General features: G+C 38.1%; 1 protein-coding gene across 1 annotated transcript in view; it reads right to left on the bottom strand.

The window, feature by feature from the left end:
• MYO3B (myosin IIIB) overlaps positions 1-15,540 on the bottom strand; it is a 207,858-nt gene that overhangs the window by 51,087 nt on the left and 141,231 nt on the right. The window contains 2 exon segments of the mRNA XM_019471869.1: positions 5,414-5,534; positions 15,364-15,444. Of these exon segments, the coding sequence (XP_019327414.1) occupies positions 5,414-5,534; positions 15,364-15,444 (202 nt within the window).

The raw sequence follows: 15,540 nt of genomic DNA, 5'->3' as shown, positions 1-15,540 counted from the left end.
GCTGTTGCAGAACATTCGGAAATGAACACTGTTCATTTTTCAGGCACAGCAACAACGTTGTTGCAAGTAAAGCTGACCCATGGAGAATTCCTCTAGAACAATTTTTGTACTTACTCCTTACACTGATGCAGCAATGGCTGCTGGCACTAAGATGCTATAAAAGTGGCTGACTTGCAATGCCAAACCCACTGGCACAGAGATGTTACATTTCAAGAAGTCACTCTGTATTTATAAATCATAAAAAGAACCTTGGCAAATCATCTAAGCCATCCCCATTTTCAGAGAAAAATAGCTACACCTACTCATTTTTTTTGTCATAAGTTTGTCTAAGCTGATTTTTAAAACCTACAGTGATGGAGATGTCAAAACTTCCCAAGGTAACCTACACAGGGCGTAACTCAGCTTACCATCAGTGAGCTTTTCTTGATGTCTAACCTAACTCTCCTGTGCTGCAATGCAAGCCCATTATTTCTCGCCTGATTCTCAATGGAGAACAGTTTGTTCCTTTCTTCTTCACATCAGCATTTCATGATTGGAGAAATGATAGCACATGCACCCTCAGTCTTCCATCTCCCTTAGAGATCTCCCCTTATCATGGTTTATAGAGATGTGATCATTTTTGTTGCTGAGGGACTTGCTCATTTTCTTGAAGTGCAGTATCTAATATACTACACTGAGGTCTTGACAGTGATGAGAAAATGTTATGATGCACATGTAAGGTAGTATGTATCCTCACTGCTACTACCCAACGTAAACTTTGGAGCAGGGTGCCGTTACTGACTGACATTCATTTTGTGGTTCATTACAGTCCATGTACCTCTGTTTCTAATTCTAATCCTGACCTCTTAAACCCTTCTAACCATCACTCACTTAGTACTGATACAAATTTAGTAATCAGATTCTGCTTCATCAGTCAAGCCATTAATGAGTAGAAATAGACCCATTTCTGGAACTTGACTTTCAGATGCATACTTCCCATAGAACAGAGACACACTGATAATTATTCTTTGCCTATAACTTTCCGAACACCTAAGTTGGTATGCCTGTGTAGTTTTGTTCAGGCTTTATTATCCAATCTTGATTACCCAAGTCTCATGTGAACGTCAAGAGTTTTACTAAAACGAATAGTTTCTGAGAACCTATGCTGACCAAAGCGTGAACATGATACCAACTAACTAAAAAGAGAAAGATGTAGGGAGAAAAATCACAATGAATTCAACTCAAGAGTGTAAAGTGCTGTTGATGTTAGGTATCTTCTAACATACGTCCTTAACACACAGAGCTCCATAAGGAAACAAAGGAGCAAGGGATACTCACTGACACGCAGGTACAGTTACAGACATAACTGATGCATAACAAAGTCACTATGTGGAAACAATGCTTTCTGCTGTACTACCTAGTATAAGGCCACTGATCATGTACATATAGCTAACTTATAATTTGATATTTAGCAGTCAGTGAGCTACAGTTCAGTGAGCTAGAGGAAAAAAGAGCAATACAGGAAGTATTTTCCAGGATAAGTATCAGATCAGTATTATTTAACACAATTTTCATTTGGGAGGGAAATGGATAAGAAGATGGTGGAACATGCAGGTTACAGATGCTTTGACGAGATTCTAAAAGGATTTAAAGATATTTGAGGATGACAGCTCTGTCTGAACAAGAACATGAACAACGTAGCATAGATTAAGGTCCTTAGTCACTGAACTGTAGATTATCCTGCTAAGAACAAGAACATTTATGAAAAGTATATTCACTAGAGATCTGTCAGTCTAACAAGTTAAAAATCACAGGACGTTTTAGAAAATTACTTCTCCCTTCTATGCTGATTATTCCTAACTAGCTCAAGAGATCCCTAATACTAACTTGAAATTGTAGCTATGCCATTGCAAAATGCAGCATCCTTGATTTCATGTGATGACCAATTGTAAAATGGAGGCAGACACGAGGCGAGGCTGGTATCCGTGCTGGCCTCGTGAGAGGGGAGACCCTGTCACGCTCCTCCCTTCTCTGCCATCTATTTGACTCTCTCCAGAAGGGTAAATCTGCTGTTCAGCAGGGTGGTAAAAAGGGCTCTGAAAGGTTTTCACTTTCCTCACTTGAATTTAGTCTTGACCCTGTTTGGCTCTTAAAAATAACTGCCCTTTTAAAGTTTTGAATGAGCTACTTGGGGAAAGGGTTTGATTATGATTCAGTTCCTTGATGCCACGCAGGCCTGCAGGTTCCTATCAGTGGCTGATGATGTCAAGAAAAGGCTTGGCAAATGTCACATACACAGACTGGGTTTTGGGGGGAAATTCAGACTTAGTGTCAGTCTCCCAGGTGTACAATTAAACCCATAAGCCTTTTTCGGTAGAAGGAGTCACAGGCAACTCCACAGCTCTGTGGAACTGAATGGAAAAATGGTTTTTCAATGAGACCAAGCCACTTCCTTGCTAACATTTACCTTATTTTCCCATACCTATGTCTATTCCTATCAGAGGTATTTGCCAATTCTCAATGTGTCTTCAGTTACTTGTGACATCAGCTTCATACAGGAAGGATTTTTGCATTTGAACACAGTTAATACTGGTTTTCAAGTCAAGCATATAAACGCAGGAAACATTTAACATGCAATGTTGAATGAACTAATGTGTGCATTTAATTAGCATTCTATGTCATTTATTAGCTTGAGTTTGCTTATGTCCTGCATTCACTGACTGAAGAGCGTGAACTAGGTGTAGAGATTCAATTTCCTTGAAGGAATTCAATTTTTTTTAAAGTGCCCATTTCCTCTGAACACTTTGAAACTCATTACTTAGTAAAACTGAGTGCTTTATATATATATATAATAACACTGTAACTTCTTTTTTTAACAGATCTTTGAAAAAGCAGCAGGTTGTCATACATTTAAATGTATAGTTATATTCCTGTGCATACAACAGAACAGAACTGTATGTGATTTTGCTTTCTGATCCTGAGTCCTTTAAGCTCATTTTTCATTTTCCAAAACTACCAGTTAGAAAAAAAAATGAAACAAAAATAAAAGAAATGAAAAGAAATGAAAGGAAATGAAGAGAAAAGAATATTTTATTATTCTATACTTTAGTTCCACGGTATGTGAAGCCACAGTGAGGCTGTCTTCTCTAGGGACAGATTACCAGCTACTGTGTCAAACTTCTGCACTATTATTCAGCAGCCTTCCTGTTTCCTACAAGTTTCCTGTATGACTGAACAGCCATATGCTTAAAACACAACAGCCCAGTAACAGCTACATGTAGAAGTAAGGCTTGATTTATGGGAAGTAAGTTATCGGAGTTAGTCCTAAGATTCTGAACATCACCTGTGAAATGCTGAACATTTTCAAGTCTCACTGAAATCACTGGAACCTGAGGCCATTGCTGAGAAATTTACAGGATTGGGCAAATAATCTGCAATATTTGTTGGGGTTAAACTTGAGAACTGCCAGCAGTAATGGCAGTTTAGCCATTCCAGGCAAAAGAAGGTATGAATTTTTTTATCTGTCTGATTGTGCATAGCAATCAGGACTGGGTGCAAGACCTGAATGGCCAATGTATTTTACATGGGCACCTTCAGGCCAGATATCTAAAGGCGTTTAGACATTGATTTCAATGTAAGTTCGGTGGCTGAATATCTTTAAAGGTCTGTATATTTGTGCTTCATAGAGCCCAAATTCACCTCAACAGTTACTGAACCATAAAATCTTTGTGAGCCTCAAGGGATGTACAATTAAGTAAGCTGTACCTAATCCAGAAAAATACATTTGTTTGGAGAGCAACAAGGAATTCCAGAAACAGCCTAATGCAAAAAGGCAAGAAAACCGTTCCTGGCTAACTACACATAAAACAGATGAAGCAAAAAGTTTAAAGAGGCTATGTGCCTCCAAACAAGTCCAGGTGAAAGCTCTAGATCACTAAAGAAAAAAAAAAGTCTATTTACATTGTGAATAATTAGAATTTGGGATGCCAAAGAAAACTGATAACAGACAGCTTATTAGCTCTTGCTTTTAACCACCAGTGCAGACTGGAGAACAATGACCATGCAATCATCAATAGTTCTAAAGAGATCACAAGATACACACCCTTTAAGTACTTAAGAGACAGAAGGAGCTGCATGCACATGAAGGGAATCATAAATTAGGAAACTCATTGCCCCAATAAGCAGTGAGGCAATCCAAGGACAGAGCTATGATGGTAAATTGCAGTGGGCTCATTCTTTTCCCTGAAAATCATTACCAAAACCATTTATTTATTTATTATTTTATTTAGTCCTTGTCCAATGGCCTGAACCTTTTTCTTGCTGAAAACAGAATACTGCAAGGGAGAGATTCTGGAGCACTATTAACCTACAAGAATGCAGGTGGTTACACCTGAACAAAATCCTATAATAATGCATCAGAGCATGTAGCAGACATTATTCAATCTAAATCAACCAAAGTGAGCATGGAAGTTAACATAACTCAATGTTACGAGCATACACAGAGAAAGAAATACCATTTTGGAGAAGTTAACGGTTATTTAAAAGAAAAAAAAACCTTCTTAATGGAATAACAGCATCCAGTTTCATTCAAGCAAGTCATTGATTTCCTCAGAGAACTCTTAAGGGGTGTAACAGAACCTGCATTTATATGCTATATAGGAAGCATATAAAATAACAGAAATAAGAAGTGGAAGATGCACTGAGATGTCCTTATGCCCACGCCACAGCAGGAGAGATCTCATAACTCTTAGCCACTGAAACTTGCTAATCAAAGGGATTAACCCAGCAAATGCAGCCACCTCTCCTAGAACACCGTTGGAGACAGACTTTGACAACAGCTAAAGACCTAACAGATCCCTCTTGCCTCTCATACCCAAGCAAGTGTCAGGGGGACATCTGTCTGGAGTGACTCCATTGGTAAGGAAGGTTAAAATACCCTTCCTCTACAAAGAGGAGGGCACCACTATTATGGTTTACAATATTCCTAGACTTTCTGTCAGTGATTTGTCCATCTGCTTTTTACAGGCTCTTTTCCCGATCTCATTCCTTGTCTGCATGGAGCTTTACAGACACAGAAGGGTAACTTTCTACTCTTTAGAATTGCAGAACATGCACTGCAGTCAATTCTGAAATGCTGAGCACTTGCAATCCTGTCCGCAATCTACAGTATTCTGGGTACTTCTGAGAACTGCACAGAAACAGGACAGCAACCCAGGACAAACAGCACCACAAATAAATCTAACTCTGCTAACTGGGAGAACATTGACATGACTAAGCTGGTGGGGGAACTGGCTAACCTACAGGTGCTCATCCTCAGAAAATGGCAAATTCCCTAAGAGCTGGCTGAATCATGATGACATGCCTGCTCCTTTCAGATCTCATTGTGTGGAAAATGACTTCTGTTAGATAATAGACAGCAAAGGATTCAACTCACCAGTGCTCTTCACAGCCAAAATCAGAAGTAGAGCAGCTGCTCATAAGCTGAGGATCTGCTACACAGCCAGTGCTGTTTTTCAATCTTGTGTAGTTTTTACGAACAATATATCCCCTGAAAGCTAAAAAACATAGTTATGAATCAGGCAAAAATTCTGCAGAGCCTGAAACGCAGACTGGCACCTAGCTCTGCAGTGCAGAGCTGAATGTCCTCAACTTTTACTGAACCAGTGGACAGAAAGAACACTTAGCACCTCACAGGCGTGGCTCCGGTGTTTGCACTGTTAACAACAGCTGGAAATTATACAGGGCCTTACACTCTCACTGTTATAGTGACCACTTGGCACAGCCCAGGCAAGGAAAACAGGCCTCAAAATGAGAACATGTCTAATTTAAATAGCAATCCAGCTTATAATGTATTAAAATACATAGTAGAAAATCACTCCCAAAACACTTTCTTTAATCACAGTTCCCATGATTTGAACTAGTCACAATTTTGCAGAATCAGTTTTACCTGCTTTTATTATGGGGTAGGGGAGTGAGGAGCCAGGGACAGATATATTCAATTAAAACTAGAAAAATTAATAATGTCTCCTCCTATTTTTCAATTAACTGTAACCATAATAAAACATTTAAGATACCTCTCATACAAATAATCAGGAAAAAAAATTTACGGAGATTAGAATTTATACCATTCATAAAAAACAGAGCAGAACAAAACAATCACTAGAATACTAAATGAAGTAGCAAGCATGCAGTGAAATGAAATGGCAAAGAAAATGGCAATGAATAACATTTTGAAGACATCTACACCCTTTATTTCCATGGACTGTCTCTGGATTTGGGTACCTAAATAACTTAATTACTTCTGTAGTTTTATCTGACATGAATTTGCTTGAATTCTTGACACCTGTGAGCAGTAATAAAGCTCCAGCACAAACCACAGATAGCAATACATACTGCACTTAGGACAAAAGATAAGTTTTATTTTTTGTAGGGTTTATTTCAAGCATTATTTTAAGTAGAAATACCTTCATAAAAGGGGAGAAAGGGCTGAATAACAAAGAAAGTAAGTACAGTATCAATACCATAGCTGAAGTGTACAACAAGCAGTTGCTGAAGAAGGCTGAGGGTTGCAAGGGAAAGAAGCAGTTTATTAGTCTAGCAGGACTGCAACTTAAACAGTGAGACAATATGTAAAAGAAAATTGGAGCTAAGATCAGGAAATATTATGATTTTGAGGAAAAAACAAATCCCTGTCCAGGGAAAGCTTTTAACCACACCAAACACGTGCAAAAAGCAGAGTCAGTCTGGGGACTAATTACCCAAAGGAGGAGGAGAAGAGCCCTCTCATTGGGGTTCCTGGAGTCCCGGGTCAAATATTACAGTGGGATGTAGGATAGGCACAGAAATAGGGTCTAGGGCAACCTCATGTAGGATCAGGGTCAAGATAACATTGTAGATTACAAAGGGAAATCAGGAGGTAGAATAAATATAGAATACAGAATAAATAGAGAACAGAGAAGCTGATTGGAAGTTTAACAAATTTTCCCTGTATTTCATGCCTCTGATTTTATGAAAACACTAGAAGTAGGCATTACCTACACAAAAGAGAATAAAAACCCTGTAGAATTTGCAATCCCTCAATTATTACCAAATTATGAGATAATTGATTGATTTCCCTTTTCTTCCATTTAACCACTCTTATAAATTTAGCTCCCCATTCATGGGTTTTTTTGCATGATGAAAAGATGGTGGAGGAAACAAAATAGAGCTACCTCGATTGCATCCGCTCTTTCCCTGAGGAAAGGGCTGTAACTAGTTCCTTTTTTTTTCTTTTAATTCCTTCTTCCATTTAACCACTCTTATAAATTTAGCTCCCCATTCATGGGTTTTTTTGCATGATGAAAAGATGGTGGAGGAAACAAAATAGAGCTACCTCGATTGCATCCGCTCTTTCCCTGAGGAAAGGGCTGTAACTAGTTCCTTTTTTTTTCTATTTTAATTCCTGTATAGCTTTAACGGTCTTTTTTTCAGCCACCTACCTCCACAAAAATATGTGGTGTTGCACTTATTTGTGCAATATAAGAAAATGAAAACCATCCAAACAGTTGAAGCTGCGGTATGCGATGCACCATAACAATCTAAGCATTTCAGTGCTACTGAGGTTTCCAGGGTAAGAAGCAGCAAAAATTGCCTTTTAATGAGAGGTTACTAAAATAAATAACCATTCACTCTACAGAAGGTATGACAGAAGTTGGGCCTGCTGAGGTGTTGTACCAAATACAGAGCTCAGGTATCGTGAGGCTGAGGAACTTTCCCGCCCTTAATAATCACACTGGAAAAGTCTGCCTGTCTGGCAGAGATGAGGCAAGCATTCACTTGCCCCGTATGATCAGGCTTCCAATCCTTAACTATCCCCTACTGACCAGACAAGGAGCCTACTCCGATATTGGCAGCAGAGACAGCTGGCCAGCAGCCACCTCTCTGCAGCTGAAACATGCTGAGTATCAGTCAGTCGGTGGACTACTATAAAGAAGCACTGAAACAAATGAACTAATAAGATAAACTTCAGTTCTATCCTTAGTAATTTCTCAACTTTTAGTAGTTCTTTGCATGTGTGTGTGTGTCTACAAAATCAACCCTGGTACCTACTGTGATTTTATTTTTTTAAATTATTTTTCTTTTTTCCCAGAGACTCTTATTAATGTCAGTATAATAATTTTGGTCTTTCCCTCATTCACTCACAAAACCTCTGCTATATCTGATTCAATAAACATAGTTTTTATCCTGTCTTTTGTTTTCATACGTATTTTTAAAATCAAGTCCTCTTCAACTTAACCTTTCCGCAAGCTGGTTTCTAACATTCTTCTAGAATACCTTGAGTCTGACAGGTAAATGGCTGTATTTTTCCTACTTTCCCTTTGACTCATGTGGTAACTGAAGTAGCAGGATAAACAAACTTGTCTATCTCTCAAAAGCTTCATCGAGCATTAGTAGGACTGCATCTTTTCAACATTTATTAACTGGATCTATAATGTTTCAAAAGAAATGCATATGCAGAGAATTCTACCGGGAGAGTCTGAGAGGCTGGGAAGCTGCTCCATCACAGCAATTTGCATTACTGACTGGTGCTGGTTTTGACACTAAGCACTTGGCTCAAAGAGTGTGAAATTAGCAGACTCATGTTGCTACTGCTCCATGAACAATCACTGCATCATTGAAGAAGAATGATTACCAGCTGTCACCTCATTTTCACCTTATCCAGTCTATATTCCAAACTTTCCAGCAACAGTATGTTTAACCGTGATCTTTAGATAGCCAAAGATGACAGGATCTGAAAAGCAACATAGGAACTGAACTTAATTTTAGCACTTCTATTAGTAACTCGGTGTTAAATGTTTTATGTGCCACAATTTAGGACATGAATTTTTACTTCCTGTACTGATCAATTCTCACACAAAGCAAGTTTTCTGTCAGCTCCAGCACCTAGCAAATCAAGAATATATTTACCTCATGGAGTCTGAAATTTGGTGTCTTGCAGTTAAAAACCTTTATTTTAAGGTCTAAGCACCAAGGCATATACATCACATGCAATGTTGCACAATTCCAGATAGGAAAAGTCCAGGCATTTTCCCTCTGATTCCCATAGGAAATATATAGTTACAGAGCAAATTGTGAAGCACAATGTAGAAAGATCAAAGCTAAACAATCACAGGTCTATACAAGCAGTATAAAGAAAGGAGATGAAGTAGTATTTTAAACAGCAGAAGGATTCATTATCAGTCATAAAAAAAAATGTTAAGCAGACATTTTCTACACAGACACATTTTTAATCTATATCACCACCTAAAATAGTACATAACAGCAACTTGGAAATGAAAGCTCATGCTTGCTGAAGAGAAGATATCATGGTAGTTTGTAATCAGAAGTTGATTTGCTATGGACAGCATATCACTTTCTTAATTTGCCTAGTTAAAAGAGCATTCAGCAGCTTAACTAACAACATCTGAGAGGATTTGGAGCCCACAAATCTGGTTCTTCACTCCATGCCAAATTAATTCTAATGTACAGTAAAAGGGATAGAGAGTCACATCCTTTGCTGGGTCCCATGAATACTTCCTCTCTTTCACCTCCCACTCTGGATGGATATTGGGTGATGCCTGTTTAATAGCAGAAAAAAACAACTCTTGTCTTAAGTTCTCCGGCAGAAGCATTACAAGAAAGCAAGTCACGAGTTCTCATGTACAAGCAGTAACTATCAGTAACAAGCAGTGACTATTTGGAAGACTCACCAAGGCTGCCATCAGGACTGGTGTCACTGATGCACATCACCACTTGGACATATGTTTTTTAATTACCATGCATTACAGTCTCTGATCTTGAGACTTCGTCAGAGAAAAAAAAGTGAAGTTGACTGTGAAAATCTTTGTCAATATCAGCAAGGGAAAGGAATAGGTTTTCCAACATATTGTTGGACAACGTACGTTGTCGTCCCTTCCTAATTTTAGCAAGGGCATGAAATCCAGTAAGAACGGTCTCCTTTTCATCTCCTCAAAAACAGGAGAGAAAATCAAAAGGAAATGCAGAAATAATCACATCGACAGAGCTTAGTTCAGAGATGGGGACAGAATATAGGACCTCATACTTCAAAACCATAAGGCCTTCTCACTTTTCCTAACGTGTTCCCTGCACATGAGCAGCAGGCTTTTAATTGCTACTAGAGATAGATACTAAAAGTGAAGAATTACTGGATGCCCTAAGCTAGTACAGAACACAAAGAGATGGAAGAGTAAAGTTAACCAAAGCTGTGCAGCCTGTACAAACCAGTCTGGTTTACCCTGAATGTGAAGTCAAGAAAATACAAGGAGTCAGTCCCCCTGCCACTAAAAGAAACTCATACATCTGTTCAATGGTTCTTACACTGACAATGTAGTTAAAAGGAAGAAAATTAATGATATAAAAAAGTAAAACTGGATCTGCTACTTAGTGGTTGCCATTTTCAGGAAAATTAAAAAAAAAAAAGATATTTTTAGATATATTTATAAAGTGCTTAGAAGTTCTTAGAACATTTTACTCATTTAATTCTTAGATCTACATGACAGTATTAGCCAAATACATGTACACACACATGTACATAGTGATATAAATAGATGGATAAATATAGGGTTTTCAAGAAATACTTTCTTGTCTTCTATTGAAGCCAACATTAAATCTTTGCTGTTGAAAATCCCAAAGGTAACACTTTTATTAAAAGCTTACATTTATTATAAATGTAAAAAAGTAAGTTACAGCTGTTCTCAGGCCCTCTTTTTTTATTTATAATGGAGTAAATTTTGCCAGAAGCACATGTTAGAGATATGTAAATAGTGAGCAACACTGCATGGGCAGAAGTTACAGAAAGAAAGCAATTTACAAAGGGATGCTTTATCTGGTTTGCTTCTGAACATCCATCACTTTTTATTTAAGTATAGGGTTTTCAAGAAATACTTTCTTGTCTTCTATTGAAGCCAACATTAAATCTTTGCTGTTGAAAATCCCAAAGGTAACACAAAAGCTAAAAGCTTACATTTATTATAAATGTAAAAAAGTAAGTTACAGCTGTTCTCCTTTTTTTATTAAAAGCTTACATTTATTATAAATGTAAAAAAGTAAGTTACAGCTGTTCTCAGGCTCTTTTTTTTTATTTATAATGGAGTAAATTTTGCCAGAAGCACATGTTAGAGATATGTAAATAGTGAGCAACACTGCATGGGCAGAAGTTACAGAAAGAAAGCAATTTACAAAGGGATGCTTTATCTGGTTTGCTTCTGAACATCCATCACTTTTTATTTAAGAAAAAAAAAAGAGAGCCCAAATCTTGAGTTCTTGATAAAGAATTTTCCAATACAATGTGACATATGGTGAGTGTGCGAGCACGTGTTGGAGGAGGAGATGGTGGCTCAATGGATTAGTCATTTGCCTTTCACCTCTGGAAGCATAGTTAAACTCAGTCCTGACCAGAGCTGCACAGTATATTCCAGATGGCTAAAGTGGGCCTAATTAAAATGAATTCAGTGATGTCACCTCGGATCTAAGTGAATCGCATGCACCACTCATTTGGCATTTTGGCAATGTCAGTTCACAAATGAAATAACCAGATTAAAATCCTCTCTTAAGTCTTTCGGGACAACAGTCACATTGCATGGAAATACATGCTATCGTAACTAGAAAACGTACTTTTATAATTTTATTATCTGTTGTTTTAAATTCTAATTAATGCATTATTCTAATACAAAGAAACATTAAATGAGACTTGCATGTGAGGTAAATCAGTGCAGCAACATTTCAGTCAGATGATTCAGTGGATATACACTGATTTAAACCAGCTGTGAATCTGGCAATATAATTGTAAAAAATTCTTTATTTTAACAAAATATTTTTCCTTTTATGTAGATGTAAATCAAAACAATACAAATCCCAATTACAAAGAAAGACTCAGAAGTGCAAAGTATTGTTAACTCAAACACTTTAAACAAAATCACTCTTTACAATTCGTCTCTAAGTTAAAAATTAGCATTTTCTAAGCTTCACAGTTTGGGAAAGTGTGACTGGAAGAAGTGGGGAACACCTTGTGTACCACTTTAGCCACGAGTCTAATAACATCTGTGTATTCTGAGAACCTGTGATACAGATATGCTGAAGTAGGGTAGCTTTTTCTTCCCCACCTAATTTAAATTCACAAATATTTTGTTTGCTAGCAAGGGTGTTTTCCCCCATCTGAAATAATGACTTTTTTCATGTAATATAATACACTCAGGAATTGTATCCTCATGTATATTGTGAGGGTTGGTTTTTTTCTAAGTTTGTTTTTTCTTCCAACATTTCTTCAATGGATAGTGAACTGCTGGGCCCACAGAGATCTCCAGACCACCAGCTCATGTATTTGAAAGGCATCTGTTTATTTTTAAAATGCAAATGCAGCCTACCTCAAAGACTGACTTGCAAGAAATGAACAATCTGAACAAGTCAAGAGGTTTCCAATCAGGAGCTGTGTTCCTCCTTTATATCAGGCTATGATCACTTGCTGTCAAAACCACTTAAACAATATCCTGGAATCTGAATGAAGTCCCCCCACAATTAAAATGAGCAGGATAATCCTGCAAGAATTATTCAGGCAAATCATTTTTCACACAGTTTAAAGTAATGATAAGGTCATTTACAAAAGAAATCAGCGCCTTTGAAATGCTGACAGAGGACTGCCTGGAGGAGGGCCATAGATAACAGTGAAGACTGGCCTCCTAACACTACCCTCGCAGTCTTTGGAACTGATTCTGATGAAGAGAAGGCCCAATAAGGTTAATACCCCTACTTTGATCTCTGTCAAAGCGTACCAGCAAGAATTAATTTACATTTCAGATGAAAAAGGTTGACAGCATGAAAAGGCATCTTGTTTCTGGTATGTGAATGTGCTGTAATAGATCGGGAATTCTGAAAGGAAGTTCTGAGGAAGCTAAAGGGATAAGCCGAGCGGCTGCTTTTATTGGGAAAGAGATGAAAGGAAAACAAATTTCAATATGCGCTGTTCTGTAGAAACATGTAAGCCAAATGCTTCCTAAATTTCAAGGCCTGCTTGAGCGGGGTGGGGGGAAGGAGAGGGAAGTACATATATTTTAATTATATGGTTTTGCTAATGTCTGGATGACAAATGCAAACAATCTATCTTACTGCCTGAAATGGTTCATTTTAAAAAAAAAAATACAAAGGTGATCATACTCCATTTTACTGAAAAGCTGCCTTGAACTACACGCTCACATTATAAGATGTGCAGGGAAGGGAGAGATCTGGAGCTGCTTTTGTCTCCATGTCACTAGGCACTTGGACAGTGTAATGTAAACAACAGAAAGACTGTCAGTGTATTTTAAAACCTGGAAAATGGCCACCATTAGCAAGCATGAGCTTTGATTTGAAACACAGAATAATTAGCATGTAGAGAAGAGAAAATGTGCACAAAAAGAATTTTCAAATAAGAAGTCCTAGATATAGGTTTCCAAAGGCAGACAGAAACGTGTTGAGGATTATTATTATTAATTATACCCCTTCGAATGCAATGCTAAAGATAGGAGGAGCAGACAGCCTAATTAATACAAAGGTGCACTGTGTCACTCTTAACCCTATAGTCCTAATGCTTATTCACCCAGGCTGATCACTGAAACTGTCAAGTGCCAGGTAACAAAGGAAGACAGTGTGTGTGTTGGTGGGAAGAGTGCTAACAGCATTCCTCCAGCATTAGGTCCAGAGGGCTCAACTAAAGTGCCTAAATTCAAGGGTATGCGTACGCTCCCACTGCCTCTGCTCTGCCATGTTCAACACAGCATCTAAGAGATGGTAGGAAGGAACACAGCTCTGAATCTCTCCCATGTGTGCAAACAGCAGAATAGATCAGTTGCTTTCTCTAAAGAGCTGGTAATGAGTATGCATCTCCTACACGCCTAAGAAATCTGGCTGGATAAAACTTTAAGGCAGAATGTCCCCTACAGTCTCCAAGTGATACTGCTACACACCAGCTTCCTACTGAACCTGACATAACTCTCATCTTAAGGAACTGGTAATAGTGTGACAGTGATGGGTCAACTGTTTCACTTTCCTTTTTACGGCAAAAGGCTGTTGTAAGTCAGGAAATCAAAGTCCAGGCATGGCCAAGTATAAATGTAGCAAATACTCCAGAAAATAGTTGCAGGGGGTACTTTAAGATCTACTCTCTGTGCTATCATGAAAACAATAGAAAATGACAACACAAAGGAGAGGAAGAAGGGGAGAGAGTGCTTATGCAGTCCTTCAGTGCTTGTTGTAACAGTAGAAAAAATTTCTCTTTAACAGCTCTCCATTTAATAGAATATTCTGCATTTGACCCTAGAGCTATAGTTCATGATTCTACATAACAGTATGCATGCAAAGCTATAAATTATTATTTTATCTTAATGATATTCTGTTCCTTTCTGTAACTAGACTGGTATTCTGTTTTCTGCTGAAAGTAAGAGCGATGCTTAATTTCAGAGTAGCAAACTTAGACAAAAGAAAACCAAATGAATTTACTGGAAACGGCTTGAGAACAAAGTAAAAGAATATTTAGAACACATCTTTTTCAGATTGACTTTAGACTATATGATACAGAATAGAGAGGGGACAAAGCTTAAGGAATTATAGCACAGGAAGCTTGTAGAATAAAGGTGGTACCTTGGTTTATCTGTAAACACATTTGCTACAACTCATTTTTGATCGGCTACAGTCTTTCAACCTGGGGTTGGGCAGGGAAGGTGTATCACACTGCATCATATGGAGGCCGCTTCATATTGGTAGCATCTGAACACACCATTGAGTTCACAGCACTGGTTCTTAGATTTCTGCACCATATGGTACCCTGCTCTCTACTCAAGACCTACACAGCCCTATGGGCCTGTTCCTCCAATAATCTCTTTAAAGTTTATTCAAATTCATATTGATATGGCTGCATAGGAGCCTGGCAGAGAGTCAAAAGATTGGCCAAAGCTGGCAAACCCAGCAAGCAGTCAAAACAAAAACCTGGCAATCTGCCAAGATCAGGGGTCTACACAAAAACGGAGAAACGCATGTCCAGTGCCTCCCATCCACACTCTTAGTCAAATCAATCCAGTGCTTCATACCAGCTCTACATATAGTTGAATCATACTGACTGTGCTCAGAAGAATCTTAAAGAATTAACTCAACAGCTTTTAATCAGTACGTTTTGCTTCCACAGAAGTACTTACAAAAAACCCGAAGTGCCTGATACCTGTCACTGATGTCATTTGATACTGAAGAACAAACGATCAGAAGTAATGTTTTTGATAGCTTTTGTTTGGACTGTATGTATTTCTCTTGGCTATAAACACTGACACATGAAATCACCCAGAGCAAAATAGGTGTTGGCAACCGAAGTAATGTTTTAATTACCTGCTTGAATATGTATAGCGGCATCAGTTCTTCTGTTCCTTATTTCCTTGTACTTCCTGCGAGCTTCATATCCTCTCCAGGCTAAAAATACAAAACCATGTGCTGGAAATTACATTTATTTAAGGAAGTGCTACAGAGTCTACAAAGTCAGAGATGTGCTGAAACTTCATCCCTCCT

Source organism: Aptenodytes forsteri, unplaced genomic scaffold (assembly GCF_000699145.1).
Source record: "Aptenodytes forsteri isolate BGI_AS27 unplaced genomic scaffold, ASM69914v1 Scaffold257, whole genome shotgun sequence".
Lineage (NCBI taxonomy): Eukaryota > Metazoa > Chordata > Aves > Sphenisciformes > Spheniscidae > Aptenodytes > Aptenodytes forsteri.
The sequence above is the reverse complement of the archived record's forward strand: the minus strand, read 5'-3'. Positions and strand labels throughout refer to the sequence as shown.